The sequence below is a fragment of the Salvelinus alpinus genome, chromosome 11 (genome assembly GCF_045679555.1).
Source record: "Salvelinus alpinus chromosome 11, SLU_Salpinus.1, whole genome shotgun sequence".
Taxonomy (NCBI): Eukaryota; Metazoa; Chordata; class Actinopteri; order Salmoniformes; family Salmonidae; genus Salvelinus; species Salvelinus alpinus.
Genome location: NC_092096.1, coordinates 20458987 through 20476032, shown reverse-complemented (window position 1 = coordinate 20476032; position 17046 = coordinate 20458987). Strand labels below are relative to the sequence as shown.

The 17046-nt window shown below is 42.2% G+C and overlaps 2 protein-coding genes across 5 annotated transcripts in view; both read right to left on the bottom strand.

Annotated features, from left to right (window-relative positions):
• Positions 1 to 1784: 1784 nt before the first annotated feature.
• LOC139533714 (ATP-sensitive inward rectifier potassium channel 8-like) lies at positions 1785 to 9189 on the bottom strand. The gene is made up of 3 exons (XM_071332026.1): positions 8560 to 9189; positions 6532 to 6738; positions 1785 to 3050 (listed from the first exon to the last, which is right to left on the bottom strand). The coding sequence occupies exons 1-3, from the start codon at positions 8907 to 8909 to the stop codon at positions 2342 to 2344; spliced, it is 1266 nt and encodes a 421-aa protein (XP_071188127.1). The 5' UTR covers positions 8910 to 9189; the 3' UTR covers positions 1785 to 2341.
• Positions 9190 to 9676: 487 nt separating this feature from the next.
• LOC139533713 (ATP-binding cassette sub-family C member 9-like) overlaps positions 9677 to 17046 on the bottom strand; it is a 47364-nt gene continuing 39994 nt past the window's right edge. For 3 of the 4 annotated variants that reach the window (XM_071332021.1, XM_071332024.1, XM_071332025.1), the window contains 2 exons: positions 16384 to 16446; positions 9677 to 14377 (listed from right to left, as the gene is read on the bottom strand). In XM_071332021.1, the coding sequence (XP_071188122.1) occupies positions 14240 to 14377; positions 16384 to 16446 (201 nt within the window). In that variant the 3' untranslated portion in view covers positions 9677 to 14239. Of the gene's footprint in view, positions 14378 to 15657; positions 15838 to 16383; positions 16447 to 17046 lie in introns of all 4 variants that reach the window. The other variant, XM_071332023.1, reaches the window with a different exon arrangement.

The window sequence follows — 17046 nt, the reverse complement described above, 5'->3', positions numbered from 1 at the left end:
GAAGATGGAAGGAGATAACAACTGCCGTTACAACTTACATCTGCAAAGATATGACCCCAATTTACACGGTCGAGAAACTGCATTTTATTGATGGTAATTTAAATGCACAGAGATACCGTGATGAGGTCCTGAGGCACATTGTCGTACTATTTATCCGCCGCCATCATCTCATGTTTCATTATGATAATGCACGGCCCCATGTCGCATGGATCTGTACACAATTCCTGGAAGCTGAAAATGTCCCAGTTCTTCCATGGCCTGCATACTCACCAGACATGTCACACATTGAGCATGTTTGGGATGCTCTGGGTCGATGTGTACGACAGCGCACACATCGATTACAGTTCCAGCCAATATCAAGCAACTTCACACAGCGGGACAACATCCCACAGGCCACAATCAACAGCCTGATCAACTCTATGCAAAGGAGATGTGTTGCGCTGCATGAGCAAATAGTGGTCACACCAGATACTGACTGATCCACATCCCTACTTTTTTTGGTAAGGTATCTGTGACCAACAGATGCATATCTGTATTCCCAGTCATATGAAATCCATAGATTCGGCCCGAATGAATTTATTTTAATTGACTGATTTCCTTAGATGAACTGTAACTCAGTAAAATCTTTGATATTGTTGCATTTATATTTTTGTTCAGTGTACAGTGCATCTTAATTCCGATGAACACATTACACATTATTCTTGCAGCCCTCAGGTGTAGACTATATTTCCTTAGGGCTTGCCTGGAAACCAGAAAGTAGCGTTTGAATCCGGAAAGTTTCCTCTGCATCTCACATTTCTGCCCGACCCAGAATTCAATGTCGGGTTTCCAGGACAGGCCAAATATTTTCTCTAGGCTTCGGCCTACTTCATTTTGGCGCGCACTCTGCTAGTCGCTGTCTGGCTAGCTAACACTAGCTAGCTGATGTTACGAAACTGAATAAAGCATTTTTGAATATTTTTTATTTTTGCGCAATACGCACCTGGAATCGGCTGGGGCTTCTCAATTCACGTTTTCAATTATGATATATTGCAGGTTTTATATTTATACGCTAACGCATCACTCCAAACTCTGCAAAGTCAAATATTGTTGTAGAATGTCCCCCGTAGACAGTAAAGAAAACGAGATATCCCAATCCCTAATTATTTCTGCTCACCCATCTTTGTCTCCACCCACAACAAGCAGAGTACTGTACATCAGTTTCTAAACCTGTCTGCAACAAGTCAGAACTTTGTCGCACGTGCTCGACCGATTGTGTTTCCACTAGTTACCACAGTCAAAATTGGCTATATCGTAAAAATTCCTTAAAGCAAAAATGAGCTTAATTTAATGAACATAATTTAAGGCAAGGCATAAGGTAAGTTAAGTTAAGTTATAAAATCAGCATTTAAGAAGCGAAATTGTAGAAAGGCGGGGTTTATGACTTTATGGCTGTGGTAGCAACGACCGCTCGATTGATAATGCGATGACACAACCAAAAGAACAGCTACACGTATCTTTTTTATTTTTATAACCTGTGATCCAGATTATTCTTTGATTAACTTGATTGTCAATTTTTTTAAATATATTTCATCAAGAGACCAATTGCTTGTGAACAGAATAAATGTATACAGATTTCCCACACTTTGATTTCTAAATGCTATTGAATCATCACAGTGAAAATACACATTTGTCCAATAATTTAGATGCAATTTGAGGGGAAAATGTTCCAATCGAACCCAAAACAATCAGTTTTATAGGGGATCTATTTACTGTGACAGTTTCCAGAAACAGTACAATGTTCATACAGTACCGACGCAAATGCTTTATTAAAGGTTTTGATAAGAATGAGGAACACGGTTGGTGTGTAATACATGTTGCAGCTGATATCAAAACATAATTTTCTTCTACTATTAGGCAAGAGTTGGTCATTATCATCTGTAATAATATGTTCTTTGGTCACGGTAACATTAAAGAGCAAATTAAATAATCACATGGATTTAGTGATGCATACAGAATTCAGTACAAAGCAATATAAAGAGTTATTACATGTGTAAAGGCATTTACATCATAAAGTACAACTTGTGGATGCCTATTACAGCTTAGAACCAGACAAAGGCAAAGGCACTTGGAAAGAACCAGACTGAAATTGAGACACTAATCAGTAACTAAAACAGGTTAAATCCATCCTCACAACAATAATTATAACAGGGCATTGTGTGTGTCAGGTATAGCATTGACTACTGTATATGTGGCAGAATGTGGGGAACAGGACAAGAGTCAGCTCTAACTGAGCCAAAGGATAAACATGGGAGGTCCCACCCAGGAAGAGCAGGACAGCCAATGGGAGCCAGGCCTCGTGTCATGTGACGGCCATGTTCTGGCCCACCGCCTCAGGGGTGAGGAACTGCACTTTGGGCACGGTGAGGGCCGAGTTGTTCCTCCGCATGGTGCCGGAGCTCCCGCCGCCATTCCTCATGGAGTTGTTCCGTCTCATTGAGTTCCTCTTCCTCAGTGAGTTCTGGTGGCTCAGCTCGCTCTTCTGCAGCGTCTGGATGAGTATGGAGGGCTTCTCGTCCAGCTCGCGGGCCGAACACCTCGGCGTTGCCACCTTGACCGTGTTCCCGAACTTGGAGTAGTCCACCGAGTACACCCCGTCCTCCTCGGTCACGATGGGCACGAAGCGGTGACCCCACTGGATCTCCTCGGTGACGTAGGAGGTCCGGGCCTGGGTGGTGATGCCCGTGGTCTCCACCACGCCCTCCAAGATCACAATCACCTCCAGGTCGCTGCACTGCAGTTCCATGGCCGACAGGTCGTACAGCGGACTATCCTTATTGATGGTATGGCAGATAATGAGTGGCGCCAAGAGGAAGATGGAGTTACTCGCCGCGGCGCTCTCAGTCTGCACGTCGATCTGGTGGATAGGGATGACCTCGCCTTCGGGGGTGGTGGTCTTGCGTACCACCTGGAGGCGGACGGCAGCGCCAATGATCATGGACTTGCGGAGGTCGCCCACACGGGTCATGAAGCAGAGGCGATTGTTGCGCACGGCGATGACGGCGTTGCGGCTGAAAATAAGATATGACAAGAAAAGATAACTTTATTGTTCATTTTCTTTACCGATCACATTTTCTTTATAGATTTATCAGCCAGAGTGTACCCCCTGGATCAGATTTGAGGGCTTGCTCAAGGGCACAACAGCAAGAGATGGCATGTGTAGAAAACCCTCAAACTTTGACCATTCAAAATCCGCTCTCTGAATCTGGGCCATAGAGACACAAACTTTACAACTATTTTTCAGTATCTAGGATAATGATATGGATATACTAGGGCTGCATGATATGGATATACTAGGGCTGCATGATATGGATATACCAGGTCAATTTGATATGGATATACTAGGGCTGCATGATATGGATATACCATGTCTGTTTGATATGGATATACTAGGGCTGCATGATATGGATATACTAGGGCTGCATGATATGGATATACTAGGGCTGCATGATATGGATATACTAGGGCTGCATGATATGGATATACTAGGGCTGCATGATATGGATATACTAGGTCTGTTTGATATGGATATACTAGGGCTGCATGATATGGATATACTAGGTCTGCATGATATACTAGGGCTGTTTGATATGGATATACTAGGGCTGTTTGATATGGATATACTAGGGCTGTATGATATGGATATACTAGGGCTGTATGATATGGATATACTAGGGCTGTATGATATGGATATACTAGGGCTGCATGATATGGATATACTAGGGCTGCATGATATGAATATACCATGTCTGTTTGATATGGATATACTAGGGCTATATGATATGAATATACTAGGGCTGTTTGATATGGATATACTAGGGCTGTATGATATGGATATACTAGGGCTGCATGATATGAATATACCATGTCTGTTTGATATGGATATACTAGGGCTGTATGATATGAATATACTAGGGCTGTTTGATATGGATATACTAGGGCTGTATGATATGGATATACTAGGGCTGTATGATATGGATATACTAGGGCTGTATGATATGGATATACTAGGGCTGCATGATATGGATATACTAGGGCTGTTTGATATGGATATACTAGGGCTGCATGATATGGATATACTAGGGCTGTATGATATGGATATACTAGGGCTGTATGATATGGATATACTAGGGCTGCATGATATGGATATACTAGGGCTGTTTGATATGGATATACTAGGGCTGCATGATATGGATATACTAGGGCTGCATGATATGGATATACTAGGGCTGCATGATATGGATATACTAGGGCTGCATGATATGGATATACTAGGGCTGCATGATATGGATATACTAGGGCTGCATGATATGGATATACTAGGTCTGTTTGATATGGATATACTAGGGCTGCATGATATGGATATACTAGGTCTGCATGATATACTAGGGCTGTTTGATATGGATATACTAGGGCTGTTTGATATGGATATACTAGGGCTGTATGATATGGATATACTAGGGCTGTATGATATGGATATACTAGGGCTGTATGATATGGATATACTAGGGCTGCATGATATGGATATACTAGGGCTGCATGATATGAATATACCATGTCTGTTTGATATGGATATACTAGGGCTGTATGATATGAATATACTAGGGCTGTTTGATATGGATATACTAGGGCTGTATGATATGGATATACTAGGGCTGTATGATATGGATATACTAGGGCTGCATGATATGGATATACTAGGGCTGTTTGATATGGATATACTAGGGCTGCATGATATGGATATACTAGGGCTGTATGATATGGATATACTAGGGCTGCATGATATGGATATACTAGGGCTGTTTGATATGGATATACTAGGGCTGCATGATATGGATATACTAGGGCTGCATGATATGGATATACTAGGGCTGCATGATATGGATATACTAGGGCTGCATGATATGGATATACTAGGGCTGCATGATATGGATATACTAGGGCTGCATGATATGGATATACTAGGTCTGTTTGATATGGATATACTAGGGCTGCATGATATGGATATACTAGGTCTGCATGATATACTAGGGCTGTTTGATATGGATATACTAGGGCTGTTTGATATGGATATACTAGGGCTGTATGATATGGATATACTAGGGCTGTATGATATGGATATACTAGGGCTGTATGATATGGATATACTAGGGCTGCATGATATGGATATACTAGGGCTGCATGATATGAATATACCATGTCTGTTTGATATGGATATACTAGGGCTGTATGATATGAATATACTAGGGCTGTTTGATATGGATATACTAGGGCTGTATGATATGGATATACTAGGGCTGCATGATATGCATATACTAGGGCTGCATGATATGAATATACCATGTCTGTTTGATATGGATATACTAGGGCTGTATGATATGAATATACTAGGGCTGTATGATATGGATATACTAGGGCTGTATGATATGGATATACTAGGGCTGTATGATATGGATATACTAGGGCTGCATGATATGGATATACTAGGGCTGTTTGATATGGATATACTAGGGCTGCATGATATGGATATACTAGGGCTGTATGATATGGATATACTAGGGCTGTATGATATGGATATACTAGGGCTGCATGATATGGATATACTAGGGCTGTTTGATATGGATATACTAGGGCTGCATGATATGGATATACTAGGGCTGCATGATATGGATATACTAGGGCTGTATGATATGGATATACTAGGGCTGCATGATATGGATATACTAGGGCTGCATGATATGGATATACTAGGGCTGTATGATATGGATATACTAGGGCTGCATGATATGGATATACTAGGGCTGTTTGATATGGATATACTAGGGCTGCATGATATGGATATACTAGGGCTGTATGATATGGATATACTAGGGCTGTGTGATATGGATATACTAGGGCTGTATGATATGGATATACTAGGGCTGTATGATATGGATATACTAGGGCTGCATGATATGAGCAAATAAACTAACAACCTAATCTAGCATGCAACCTTATAGAGAATCGAACAGCGTGGAGGAGGAACTGCGCTGTGTGATTGACAAGGGGTGGGGCTAAGTGTGTGTGGGAAACAGCCACAAGAGGAGAGGGAGAGACTACAAACAAAGTCAACTATAAAAACGGACTTTACACACGGTTTAGTGGCATCTCATATATTGCATGAAATACGGATCTCTTGCGATATGGATATTGCGATTTCGATGTGAATTCAATTAATTGTGCAGCCCTACCGTGCACCAGATTTTTCTAGTTGGGACTTCGGATTCGAAGCGGCAACCCTTCGGATGCTGGCCCACCTCTCTTTATCCTCTACCTCTCCAGGGTGAAGCTTTCCCTAGGTACAGATCTAGAATCAGCTTCTGCTCCCCCAATCTTAACCATTAGTGGGGTAAATGCTAAACTGACCCAAGATCAGCGTCTAGGGGCACCTTCACCTACACTGTTGCTGGCCCACCTCTCCAACCTAATCTAACCTGTAGGCTACCGTCCTACCTGAAGATGAGTGTCTCGGCGCGGCGGTGCGACTGGGCTGTCTTCATGAAGATGCACCCCAGCATAATGGCGTTGATGATGAGGCCAGCGATGTTCTGGAAGATGAGGACGGCGATGGCCGTGGGGCACTGCTCTGTGATCATACGGTGGCCAAAGCCGATGGTCACCTGGACCTCGATGGAGAACAGGAAGGCTGAGGTGAATGACCTGCAGAGCAGAGAGAGAGGGTCAAAGGTCAGGGGTCAGAGGAAATTAGAGTTAAAGAGGAGGGAGACGTTGGACGTAAATATTGGTCAAGGGTCAGATGTTTGTTGTAGACATCTTATCCTACATTTGTAATAGAGGTGTAGAGACCTGATCCTACATCTGTAATAGCGATGTAGAAACCTGATCCTACATCTGTAATAGCGATGTAGAAACCTGATCCTACATCTGTAATAGCGATGTAGAGACCTGATCTTACATCTGTAATAGCGATGTAGAGACCTCCTGATCCTACATCTGTGGTGAGGGTAGAGACCTGATCCTACATCTGTAATAGCGGTGTAGAGACCTGATCCTACATCTGTAATAGCGATGTACAGACCTGATCCTACATCTGTAATAGCAGTTTAGAGACCTGATCTTACATCTGTGGTGAGGGTAAAGAGGTCACAGGGGTCAGAGGATCAGGAAGCTACTGGACAGGCAGTGTGGTTTCCTATGGCTTCCTGTCCTCATCTGTGTCCCCTACAACCACTGATCTCAGAGGACTAAATAATGAGAACAATATGTTGGAGACTTTAAAGGGGCAATCAGCAGTTGAAACAATAACAAAGCGTGCTACACTCCCCTGTTTGGGTAAAAGCTGAGGGAGGGGCCTGAGAAATGGAACCACTCTCAAATTCATACACAGTGCTATGGATGCAATGACTGACCATCCATGAAATCAAAATGGTAGTTTTAACCGTGTCTCAGTGACCTTGTGGTTAGAGTGTCCACCTTGAGATTGGAAGGTTGGGAGCTCGATACCAAATACTGTAAAAATGGGACCTGATGCGTCTCTGCTTAGCACTCAGCATTAGGGAGATTGGGGGTAAGGCCTTGTGATAGACTAGCGTCCTGTACTTGTACATCAAGCTGCCTCACGCTTCCTGCTCACACACGCCAATGCTCGTGCAAGCCTACTTACTTTACTTCCACGTTTTGAGGCTTTATAGTGTTTGTTTACATTGACTTTGTTTACAAACATAGGAATAAAACAAGCTTATATTTTGCGTTCAGCTGGGGTATGACAGTTGAACTATAAATTATACTTATATTCTTCAAGAATCAATTGGTACATATTATTAATTTATGAATGTATCAACCTCAGATTGTCCCTTTAAAGGGATACTTCAGGATTTTGGCAATGAAGCCCTTTATCTACTTCTCCAGTCAGATGAACTCCTGGATACAATCTGTATGTCTTGCATGCAGTTTGATGGAAGTTGCTAACTATCATTAACACAATTGCTAACTAGCGTTTGCGCAATGCCTGGAAGTCTATGGTAACTGCTATCATGCTAGTAGATACCGTAGACTTCCAGTCATTGCTGGTAACTACTAGTATGCTAATAGATACCATAGACTTCCAGTCATTGCCTTAATGCTAGTTAGCATTTGCTCGTGAAACTACAGCACCTCCAACTTCTTTCATACTGGATGCAGAGACATAAAAATGGTTCCCATGAGTTCATCTGACTCTGGGGAAGAAGATAAAGGGCTTCATTGCCAAAATCCCAAAGTATCTCTTTAAGTTCCTTATAATTTGAAGGAAAATCCTTTTTTTAATGGCAAGGAGATCTATCATATAACTGTAACAGTGTTATCACAGAAAATAGCAAAGTTATTCTAAAACTGAGTATATGTAATAATTACACTAAAAGTCCCCAATAAATCCATATAATTTATTCCCACCCTTAAAATACACAAGTTTACACACAAAATACAGAAATATATACAAGTTAAATCTCCAAATATCTATAGAGCCTATACTATACTACTCACTTGACGTTGGTGACGCACTGCTCAATGCCAGACGTGCGGTTGGGTACAAGGTCTCCATGGGCAAAGGCCACGAGCCACCAGCACATGGCGAAGAGGAGCCAACTGCACAGAAAAGTCATGGTGAAGATGACCAGGGTGAAGCGCCATTTCAGGTCCACCAGAGTGGTGAAGACGTCTTGCAAGAACCTTCCCTGTTCTCGGATGTTCTTGTGCGCCAAGTTGCAGGATCCGCTCTTGGCGATGAAGCGGGCTTTGTTCACCCGGTCCCTGAACACTGGTTTGCGGTGGATCCTCGAAGCAAGCCCCGGTAGGGAGAACTCCTCCGGGATGATGCTTTTTCTCGCCAACATGCTTACTGCATTTGCAATAGAGGAAAAAACTCGGATGGTTTTAGTAAACCGAAGTGTTTTTTTAGTCGTGCGTAATTCTCCTGTCAGCTTGCGTAAACATGATTAAAAGTTGGATAAATTCGTATTATTTTGCAACGTTTTTCATCGATTTGATTTCAATTAACTTCTACCACATAATGGTTGGTAGCTGTTCGAGGAGCTCCAGCGCCACTTCCAAAAAGTTTTACTGACGGGTGAGAGTTTCCAGGCAGTCACAGACCTAGGGCGCATCCCAAATACTCTTGACGTAGCTGCTCCACTCTATGGGCGGGATGCAGTGCACTGCTGGCTTTGTTCAACAAAGAGGAAACCCCAGTAATTACTTCTAAATTGTGTTTTATTGATTTAAAAGCAAAACAATATATGTGTACCCGTTAGAAATTATGTTTAGTTAATTAATCAATACCGGTATTTGAGGTAATGGTTAAACCATCCCATTACTGGGTCCAAATTAAAATAACATTGATGTTTTATTTTTAAACAAGGCAAGTGTGATAGAAAAATGACTTGTTTTCCAACAGTAAGCTAATTATTGCTGTGTTATTACATTATTATAGGGATGAATTATTAGGATAGGTCTGCTTCCCATTGATGACCAAGAGATGGCGCCATTTAGTAAGCGAGGAGGTGTGTTGTGTGTGAGAATGAGAGCGTGTGTGTGTGTGTGTGTGTGTGTGTGTGTGCGTGTGTGTGTGTGTGTGTGTGAGCGTTTTAAACTCAAAAAGCACTTTTAACTCAAAGCACATTTTTATTATCAGTTCAAGTGTAAAAAAAGGTAGGCACACAGTGTAATGATCAACTATGTCTATATTTAAAACATCTGTTAATTATACACAATGAACATATGAGACAGACACAAGCCCACAATAAAATGGAAAAAGACAACCTGTAGTCTCGGAATTATATTGATTATTATTGAAAATATTTGAACATATATTGCTGTGCACATTCCCAAGATTGAAAATATAAATAGTAAAAGCAGAGAAGATGATATAATCTCTGTGATATGGATCAAGGATATCTGCAGTCTTAATTACTATAGATCTATAAGTAGAGTGTACTAAACATTAAGAACACCTGCTCTTTCCATGACATAGACTGACCAGGTGAATCCAGGTGAAAGCTATAATTGCTTATTTATGTCACTTGTTAAATCCACGTCAATCAGTGTAAGATGAAGGGGAGGAGACAGGTTAAATAAGGATTTTTAAGCCTTGAGACAATTGAGACATGGATTGTGTGTGTGTTCCATTCAGAGGGTGAATGGGCAAGACAGAATATTTAAGTGCTTTTGAACGGGGTATGGTAGTAGGTGCCAGGCGCACCGGTTTGAGTGTGTCAAGAACTGCAACGCTGCTGTGTTTTTATATCTAGAACCTAAAACGTTTTTTCCTGCTGTCCCCATAGAACAGGATTCCCCAACTGGCGGCCTGCAGGCGGAATTTGGCCCGCGGGTGGTTTTATTTGTCCCCCCAAGCTTTCTGAGCAACCCCCCTCCTAAAAAATAAACAGGAAATCAGCTCCAAGTGATTTTAATTTAAGAAATCTATTCCCATCTATTCCCAATTTAAGAAATCTATCCCCATCTATTCCCCTCTATTACACATACTGTAACAGAGACACATGTGATCGTATACAAATGTAAGCAAGGTTGAAAATTATTATGTTTTAGTTAAACATTATATCTGTTTGGGCTTCTAGCGGTCAATTTGCAGTCAACAAATTATTTGTAATTATGTTCCGGCCCCCCGACCATCCGCTCAAGACAAAATCAGCCACTGAAGAACCCTTTCAAGAACCATTTTTGGTTCCAGGTAGAACCTATTTGGTTCCAGGTAGAACACTTTTGGGTTCCATGTAGAACCCTTTCTACAGAGGCTTCTACATGGAATCCAAAAGGGTTCTCCTATGGGAACAGCCAAAGAACCCTTCTGGGACCGTTTTTTAGAAGTGTAGGATTAACAGACAGTCATAGCCTTACACCACAGCCTTGCCTTCAAATTCATCAGGGGGGCAATAGCCTACCACTCATCTCCAATGTTATTCTCCTAGACTATACAGTTGAAGGCAGAAGTTTACATGCACTTAGGTTGGAGTCATTAAAACTCGATTTTCAACCACTCCACAAATTTCTTGTTAACAAACTATAGTTTTGGCAATCTACTTCATGCATGACAAAATTTATTTTTCCAACAATTGTTTACAGACAGATTATTTCACTTATAATTCACTGTATCACATTTCCAGTGGGTCAGAAGTTTACATACACTAAGTTGACTGTGCCATTAAACAGCTTGGAAAATTCAAAAAATTATGTCATGGCTTTAGAAGATTCTGAAAGGCTAATTGACATAATTTGAGTCAATTGGAGGTGTACCTGTGGATGTATTTCAAGGCCTACCTTCAAACTCAGTGCCTCTTTGCTTGACATCATGGAAAAATCTAAAGAAATCAGCCAAGACCTCAGAAAACAAATTGTAGACCTCCACAAGTCTGGTTCATCCTTGGGAGCAATTTCCAAATGCCTGAAGGTACCTCGTTCATCTGTACAAACAATAGTACGCAAGTATAAACACCATGGGACCACGCTGCCGTCATACCGCTCAGGAAGGAGACGCATTCGGTCTCCTAGAGATGAACGTAATTTGGTGCGAAAAGTGCAAATCAATCCCAGAACAACAGCAAAGGACCTTGTGAAGATGCTGGAGGAAACAGGTACTAAAGTATCTATATCCACAGTAAAACGAGTCCTATATCGACATAACCTGAAAGGCCGCTCATTAAGGAAGAAGCCACTGCTCCAAAACCGCCATAAAAAAGCCAGACAACGGTTTGCATCTGCACATGGGGACAAAGATTGTACTTTTTGGAGAAATGTCCTCTGATCTGATGAAACAAAAATAGAACTGTTTGGCCATAATGACCATCGTTATGTTTGGAGGAAAAAGGGGGAGGCTTGCAAGCCGAAGAACACCATCCCAAATGTGAAGCATGGGGGTGGCAGCATCATGTTGTGGGGGTGCTTTGCTGCAGGAGGGACTGGTGCACTTCACAAAATAGATGGCATCATGAGGTAGGAAAATTATGTGGATATATTGAAGCAACATCTCAAGACATCAGTCAGGAAGTTAAAGCTTGATCGCAAATGGGTCTTCCAAATGGACAATGACCCCAAGCATACTTTCAAAGTTGTTGCAAAATGGTTTAAGGACAACAAAGTCAAGGTATTGGAGTGGCCATCACAAAGCCCTGACCTCAATCCCATAGAAAATTTGTGGGCCTACCTGAAAAAGCGTGTGCAAGCAAGGAGGCCTACAAACCTGACTCAGTTACACCAGCTCTGTCAGGAGGAATGGGCCAAAATTCACCCAACTTATTGTGGGAAGCGTGTGGAAGGCTACCTGAAACGTTTGACCCAAGTTAAACAATTTAAAGGCAATGCTACCAAATACTAATTGAGTGTATGTAAACTTCCGACCCACTAGGAATGTGATGAAAGAAATAAAAGCTGAAATTATTATTATTCTGACATTTTACATTCTTAAAATAAAGTGGTGATCCTAACTGACCTAAAACAAGGCATTTTTACTAGGATTAAATGTCAGGAATTGTGAAAAACTGAGTTTAAATGTATTTGGCTAAAGTGTATGTAAACTTCCGACTTCAACTGTATATCAGTGCTCTATATCTATAGTCATTCTGCTCTCATGATGTCATTGTTCTAGAAAGGGGTGAGTGTTGTGTCTCCACACTTTCTGACAGACTGACTCCAAAGTGCTGCTTGCCCATAAAAAGACAACTCTGGTGAAGGATAGCAGCCACACTATAGGGGCCATGTTGTTGACCTTTGGCCTTTACATGGACCCCCTGCCACAGCAGAAGCTACATTAAATATACTTAGCTGCTACTCACTTATAATGTATACAATGGAGAGTATGGAGGTTGAGGGGAGACACCTAGCCTGGAATCCAAGCTAAACGAAACAATGGTATTGTCTTGTTCAACCAGGCTAGAAGATGCCTACCCATTCATAGATTATAGAGAGGGCGTCTTGAGTTGAAAACATGAGTGGGAAAACATCCCACATGTGTGTAAGGAAAGTAGGGCAGGAATTTGGGGTCAGGAGTTTGGGATTGAATAAGAATGAAGAATGAATTAAAAACAAATTTCTTGAGATGAGAAACCGCTTTACACTGACAAACAAAACAACACAGCAGTATGGTGGTAAAAACAGATGCTGACATTCTTCAAAGTGTACCTTACAATAATCAGTTTGGCATTCAGGCTATAATACAATACAAAGAAGTCAATATAAAATTCTCATTGTTCGATATGCAAAATAACTATAAATATTCAGGTACTACAGTGGGACAGTGGCACAGCTCCCCAGAAACCAGGTTTAATACTGAAAATATAAACCACTTTCCTTACCAATTACACCAGCCAGCACCATGTATGGTAGAAAGAAACGCTGGCCTGGCTTATGGTAGGTAGAAGAAAGCGGAATCTTCCCTTATCATTTAGGGCTGGATCTTAACTTAACACCAACATGCGTAACTCCAAGTTTTCACATACATCTTGACATGAATGTATGGTTTACAGTACACCAGTTGTGTATAAGTTGAAGTTAGGCCTGCACATCTCACATTAAGATTCAGTCCTTTAGAGAACACCCATTGGGTGAAAGTTGTCCTTTTGCAAAGAGGAGTCAGTGACCACTAAATGTCCACAGTCCCATGGTTCAGTCAGCATCTCATCAGACAGACAAAGGGTCACCGGGCTAAAAATGCTCCAGCGATATACCCTACAGTGTTCGTACCAATGTAGTAATACTACAGTATACCTGCTTATTGCTTACCTATGAATAATGGTGTAAAATATATACATATACATACATCATCTAGTAATAAGTGTAACAAAAGATATCATTTAAACATAAAACATTTAAGTAAAGCTTTGTAAAATTGTAATAATATTTAACGACCGATTGTGATCCTTACACGACCAAGTTAATAGGTCACTCATTCAATCAATCCCTCAATAACTAATACATTACCAATAATCAACACAAGAAGGCCATCAGTGGTGCTTTGGGAAGCAGTGTTTCCCCTACCATTACCAAGTGGAGGTGGTCAACCGGCCTGGCTCCATTTCTACTGTCTAAAACCTACAGTATGAGCTTCAGTAAATAATGGTAATAATATCCCGAACTCTGCGCATTGTGGGAAACACTGAGGCGGCTGATTAATTGATAGATAGACTGATGGTGTGCCGGCTGACAGTGTGTGAGCCTACATGTCAGCCCTGACGAAGGAAGCGAACATGCCGTCCTCATTCTCCAGAAGGGTCTCTGGTTTGTCGATCTCCAAGATGTTTCCTCGCTTCATCACGATCACCAGGTCAGCTTCCAGGATGGTGTGGACACGATGCTGCATGAAGAACACACACAGACACACGCACAAACAGACGCACGCACACACAGACGCATGCACACACACGCGCGCACACACACACACACACACACACACACATTACATTACATTACATTCGATTGAGTGTTTAATTACACCAAAAAAAAGGAAGGGATGCAATGCAGCTTTGATTTGTAATGTAGCCAGACATACAGAGATAAACTGTGCTGAGAAAAAATAACAGATACCTGAATGTATTTTAATATTGTCTTATCTCACAACCCCAAGAGTCATCCTCCAAGAGCCAACTGCTAAGATTAGATGTAGTACCCCTCTTTAACCCCAGACAGATTAGATGTAATATCCCTCCTTAACCCCCAGACAGATTAGATGTAGTATCCCTCCTTAACCCCCAGACAGATGAGATGTAGTATCCCTCCTTAACCCCCAGACAGATTAGATGTAGTATCCCTCCTTAACCCCCAGACAGATTAGATGTAGTATCCCTCCTTAACCCCCAGACAGATTAGATGTAGTATCCCTCCTTAACCCCCAGACAGATTAGATGTAGTATCCCTCTCTTTAACCCCCAGACAGATTACATGTAGTATCCCTCTCTTTAACCCCAGACAGATTAGATGTAGTATCCCTCCTTAACCCCAGACAGATTAGATGTAGTATCCCTCCTTAACCCCCAGACAGATTAGATGTAGTATCCCTCTCTTTAACCCCCAGACAGATTAGATGTAGTATCCTTCTCTTTAACCCCCAGACAGATTAGATGTAGTACCCCTCTCTTTAACCCCCAGACAGATTAGATGTAGTATCCTTCTCTTTAACCCCCAGACAGATTAGATGTAGTACCCCTCTCTTTAACCCCCAGACAGATTAGATGTAGTATCCCTCTCTTTAACCCCCAGACAGATTAGATGTAGTATCCCTCTTTAACCCCCAGACAGATTAGATGTAGTATCCCTCTCTTTAACCCCCTGACAGATTAGATGTAGTATCTCTCTTTACCCCCAGACAGATTAGATGTAGTAACCCTCTGTAACCCCCAGACAGATTAGATGTAGTAACCCTCTTTAACCCCCAGACAGATTAGATGTAGTAACCCTCTTTAACCCCCAGACAGATTACATGTAGTATCTCTCTTTACCCCCAGACAGATTAGATGTAGTATCTCTTTAACCCCCAGACAGATTAGATGTAGTTTCTCTCTTTAACCCCAGACAGATTACATGTAGTATCTCTCTTTACCCCCCTGACAGTGGTCTCAGACAGCATGCAGTACCAACCCGGGAGGCTGTAGAGGCCTGAGAGGCAGGGTGGGACAGGGCCTACTTGTGAGTCCTCACTAAGACACTGAAGAGGCTGTCCTGCTGTGCTAGCAGGTTGACTGCAGAGTCACACTCCACTAGCTGCCCTGCGGAGAACACCAGCACCTGTTCAGCCTCCAAGATGGAGGACACCAGGTGCTGGGCGGCAGAACGGAGAGAAGGAACAAAGGATAGATGGGAAGACAGAAGGAGAGGAGCAAGGACAGACAGACAGACAGGGAAAACAAGGAAAAGAAGACAGGTGAAGGAAGGACAGCAGACAAGCTGTTTGAGTCTCGAGAGGCTAACGTGTCGATTCAGAGTTGAGATCTGCAGCACTTTTAACTTGAATTTTCATCAATCTCCCACTGACATCAATCAATTATTTACAGGAATGTTCCAGTTGCGCCTTATCTCAACTCTGAATCGGTCCGTAAATGCATTTGGAGGCGTGAGAAGCATTTGGAGATATGAGAAGCAGAGGTACAGTATGATGAAACAGGAGACGTTGGAAAGATAGGATGAAGGAGAGGAGGAAATCTAAAAGCTAGGAGAAATCAGCTAGTCCTAGTCTCTATGCTTTCTCCAATGACTGATCCATAGAGAGAGAGAGAGCAGACCAAGAGGAGTCTCCACATCTATACAGAGAATAACTTCCAGATCTGACCTTTCAACCTAATGACCTACAGGCTGTAACAGACTTACTGCAATAGTGACGACTGTTCGGTCGGCGAAGGCTGTCATCACCACCTTCTGTAAGACATTCTCCTACAGGGGTGAGAAATGACATGTAGGTCAGCTCTTTTGGTCGTGGACCAAATGGCACCCTATTCCTTGCATAGTGCACTACTTTTGACAAGAGCCCTATGGCTCTTAGTGCACTTTATAGGGAATAGTGTGTCATCTGGAGCACAGTCTTAGATACAGCCATATACACTCCACAGCAATGTCACCACACTGAGTGCTGTCCCCTCTTCGCTGTCTGCATCAGTGTGATGGTAGTTTGATAGAGTGTACCTGTTAGGGTCAAAGGTTAATGCTACGGCTGTGACCGTAAGGACCTCAGATTGATGTTGGCCTACTTGTACCTATAAAAAAACTAATAAAGAGAGTCGCACACTCTATATTTAAACTGCCAGTAATTGATATATAAACTGCCAGGGATTGGAGCTATGAACTATGCATGCCTCCGGACTGAAACCCGAGAGGCTGGAGGAGAGTGACGGTCCTCACTGTTGCGCAACAATCGCAACAAAACTTAACGGCCCCTAAAGATAGAATCCTTAATTGAAACAATAACGTGTTCTCCCAGCCTCAGGATGGAATCACCCTCAAATACATAGACAGAGCTGTGGACGCAAGGACTGA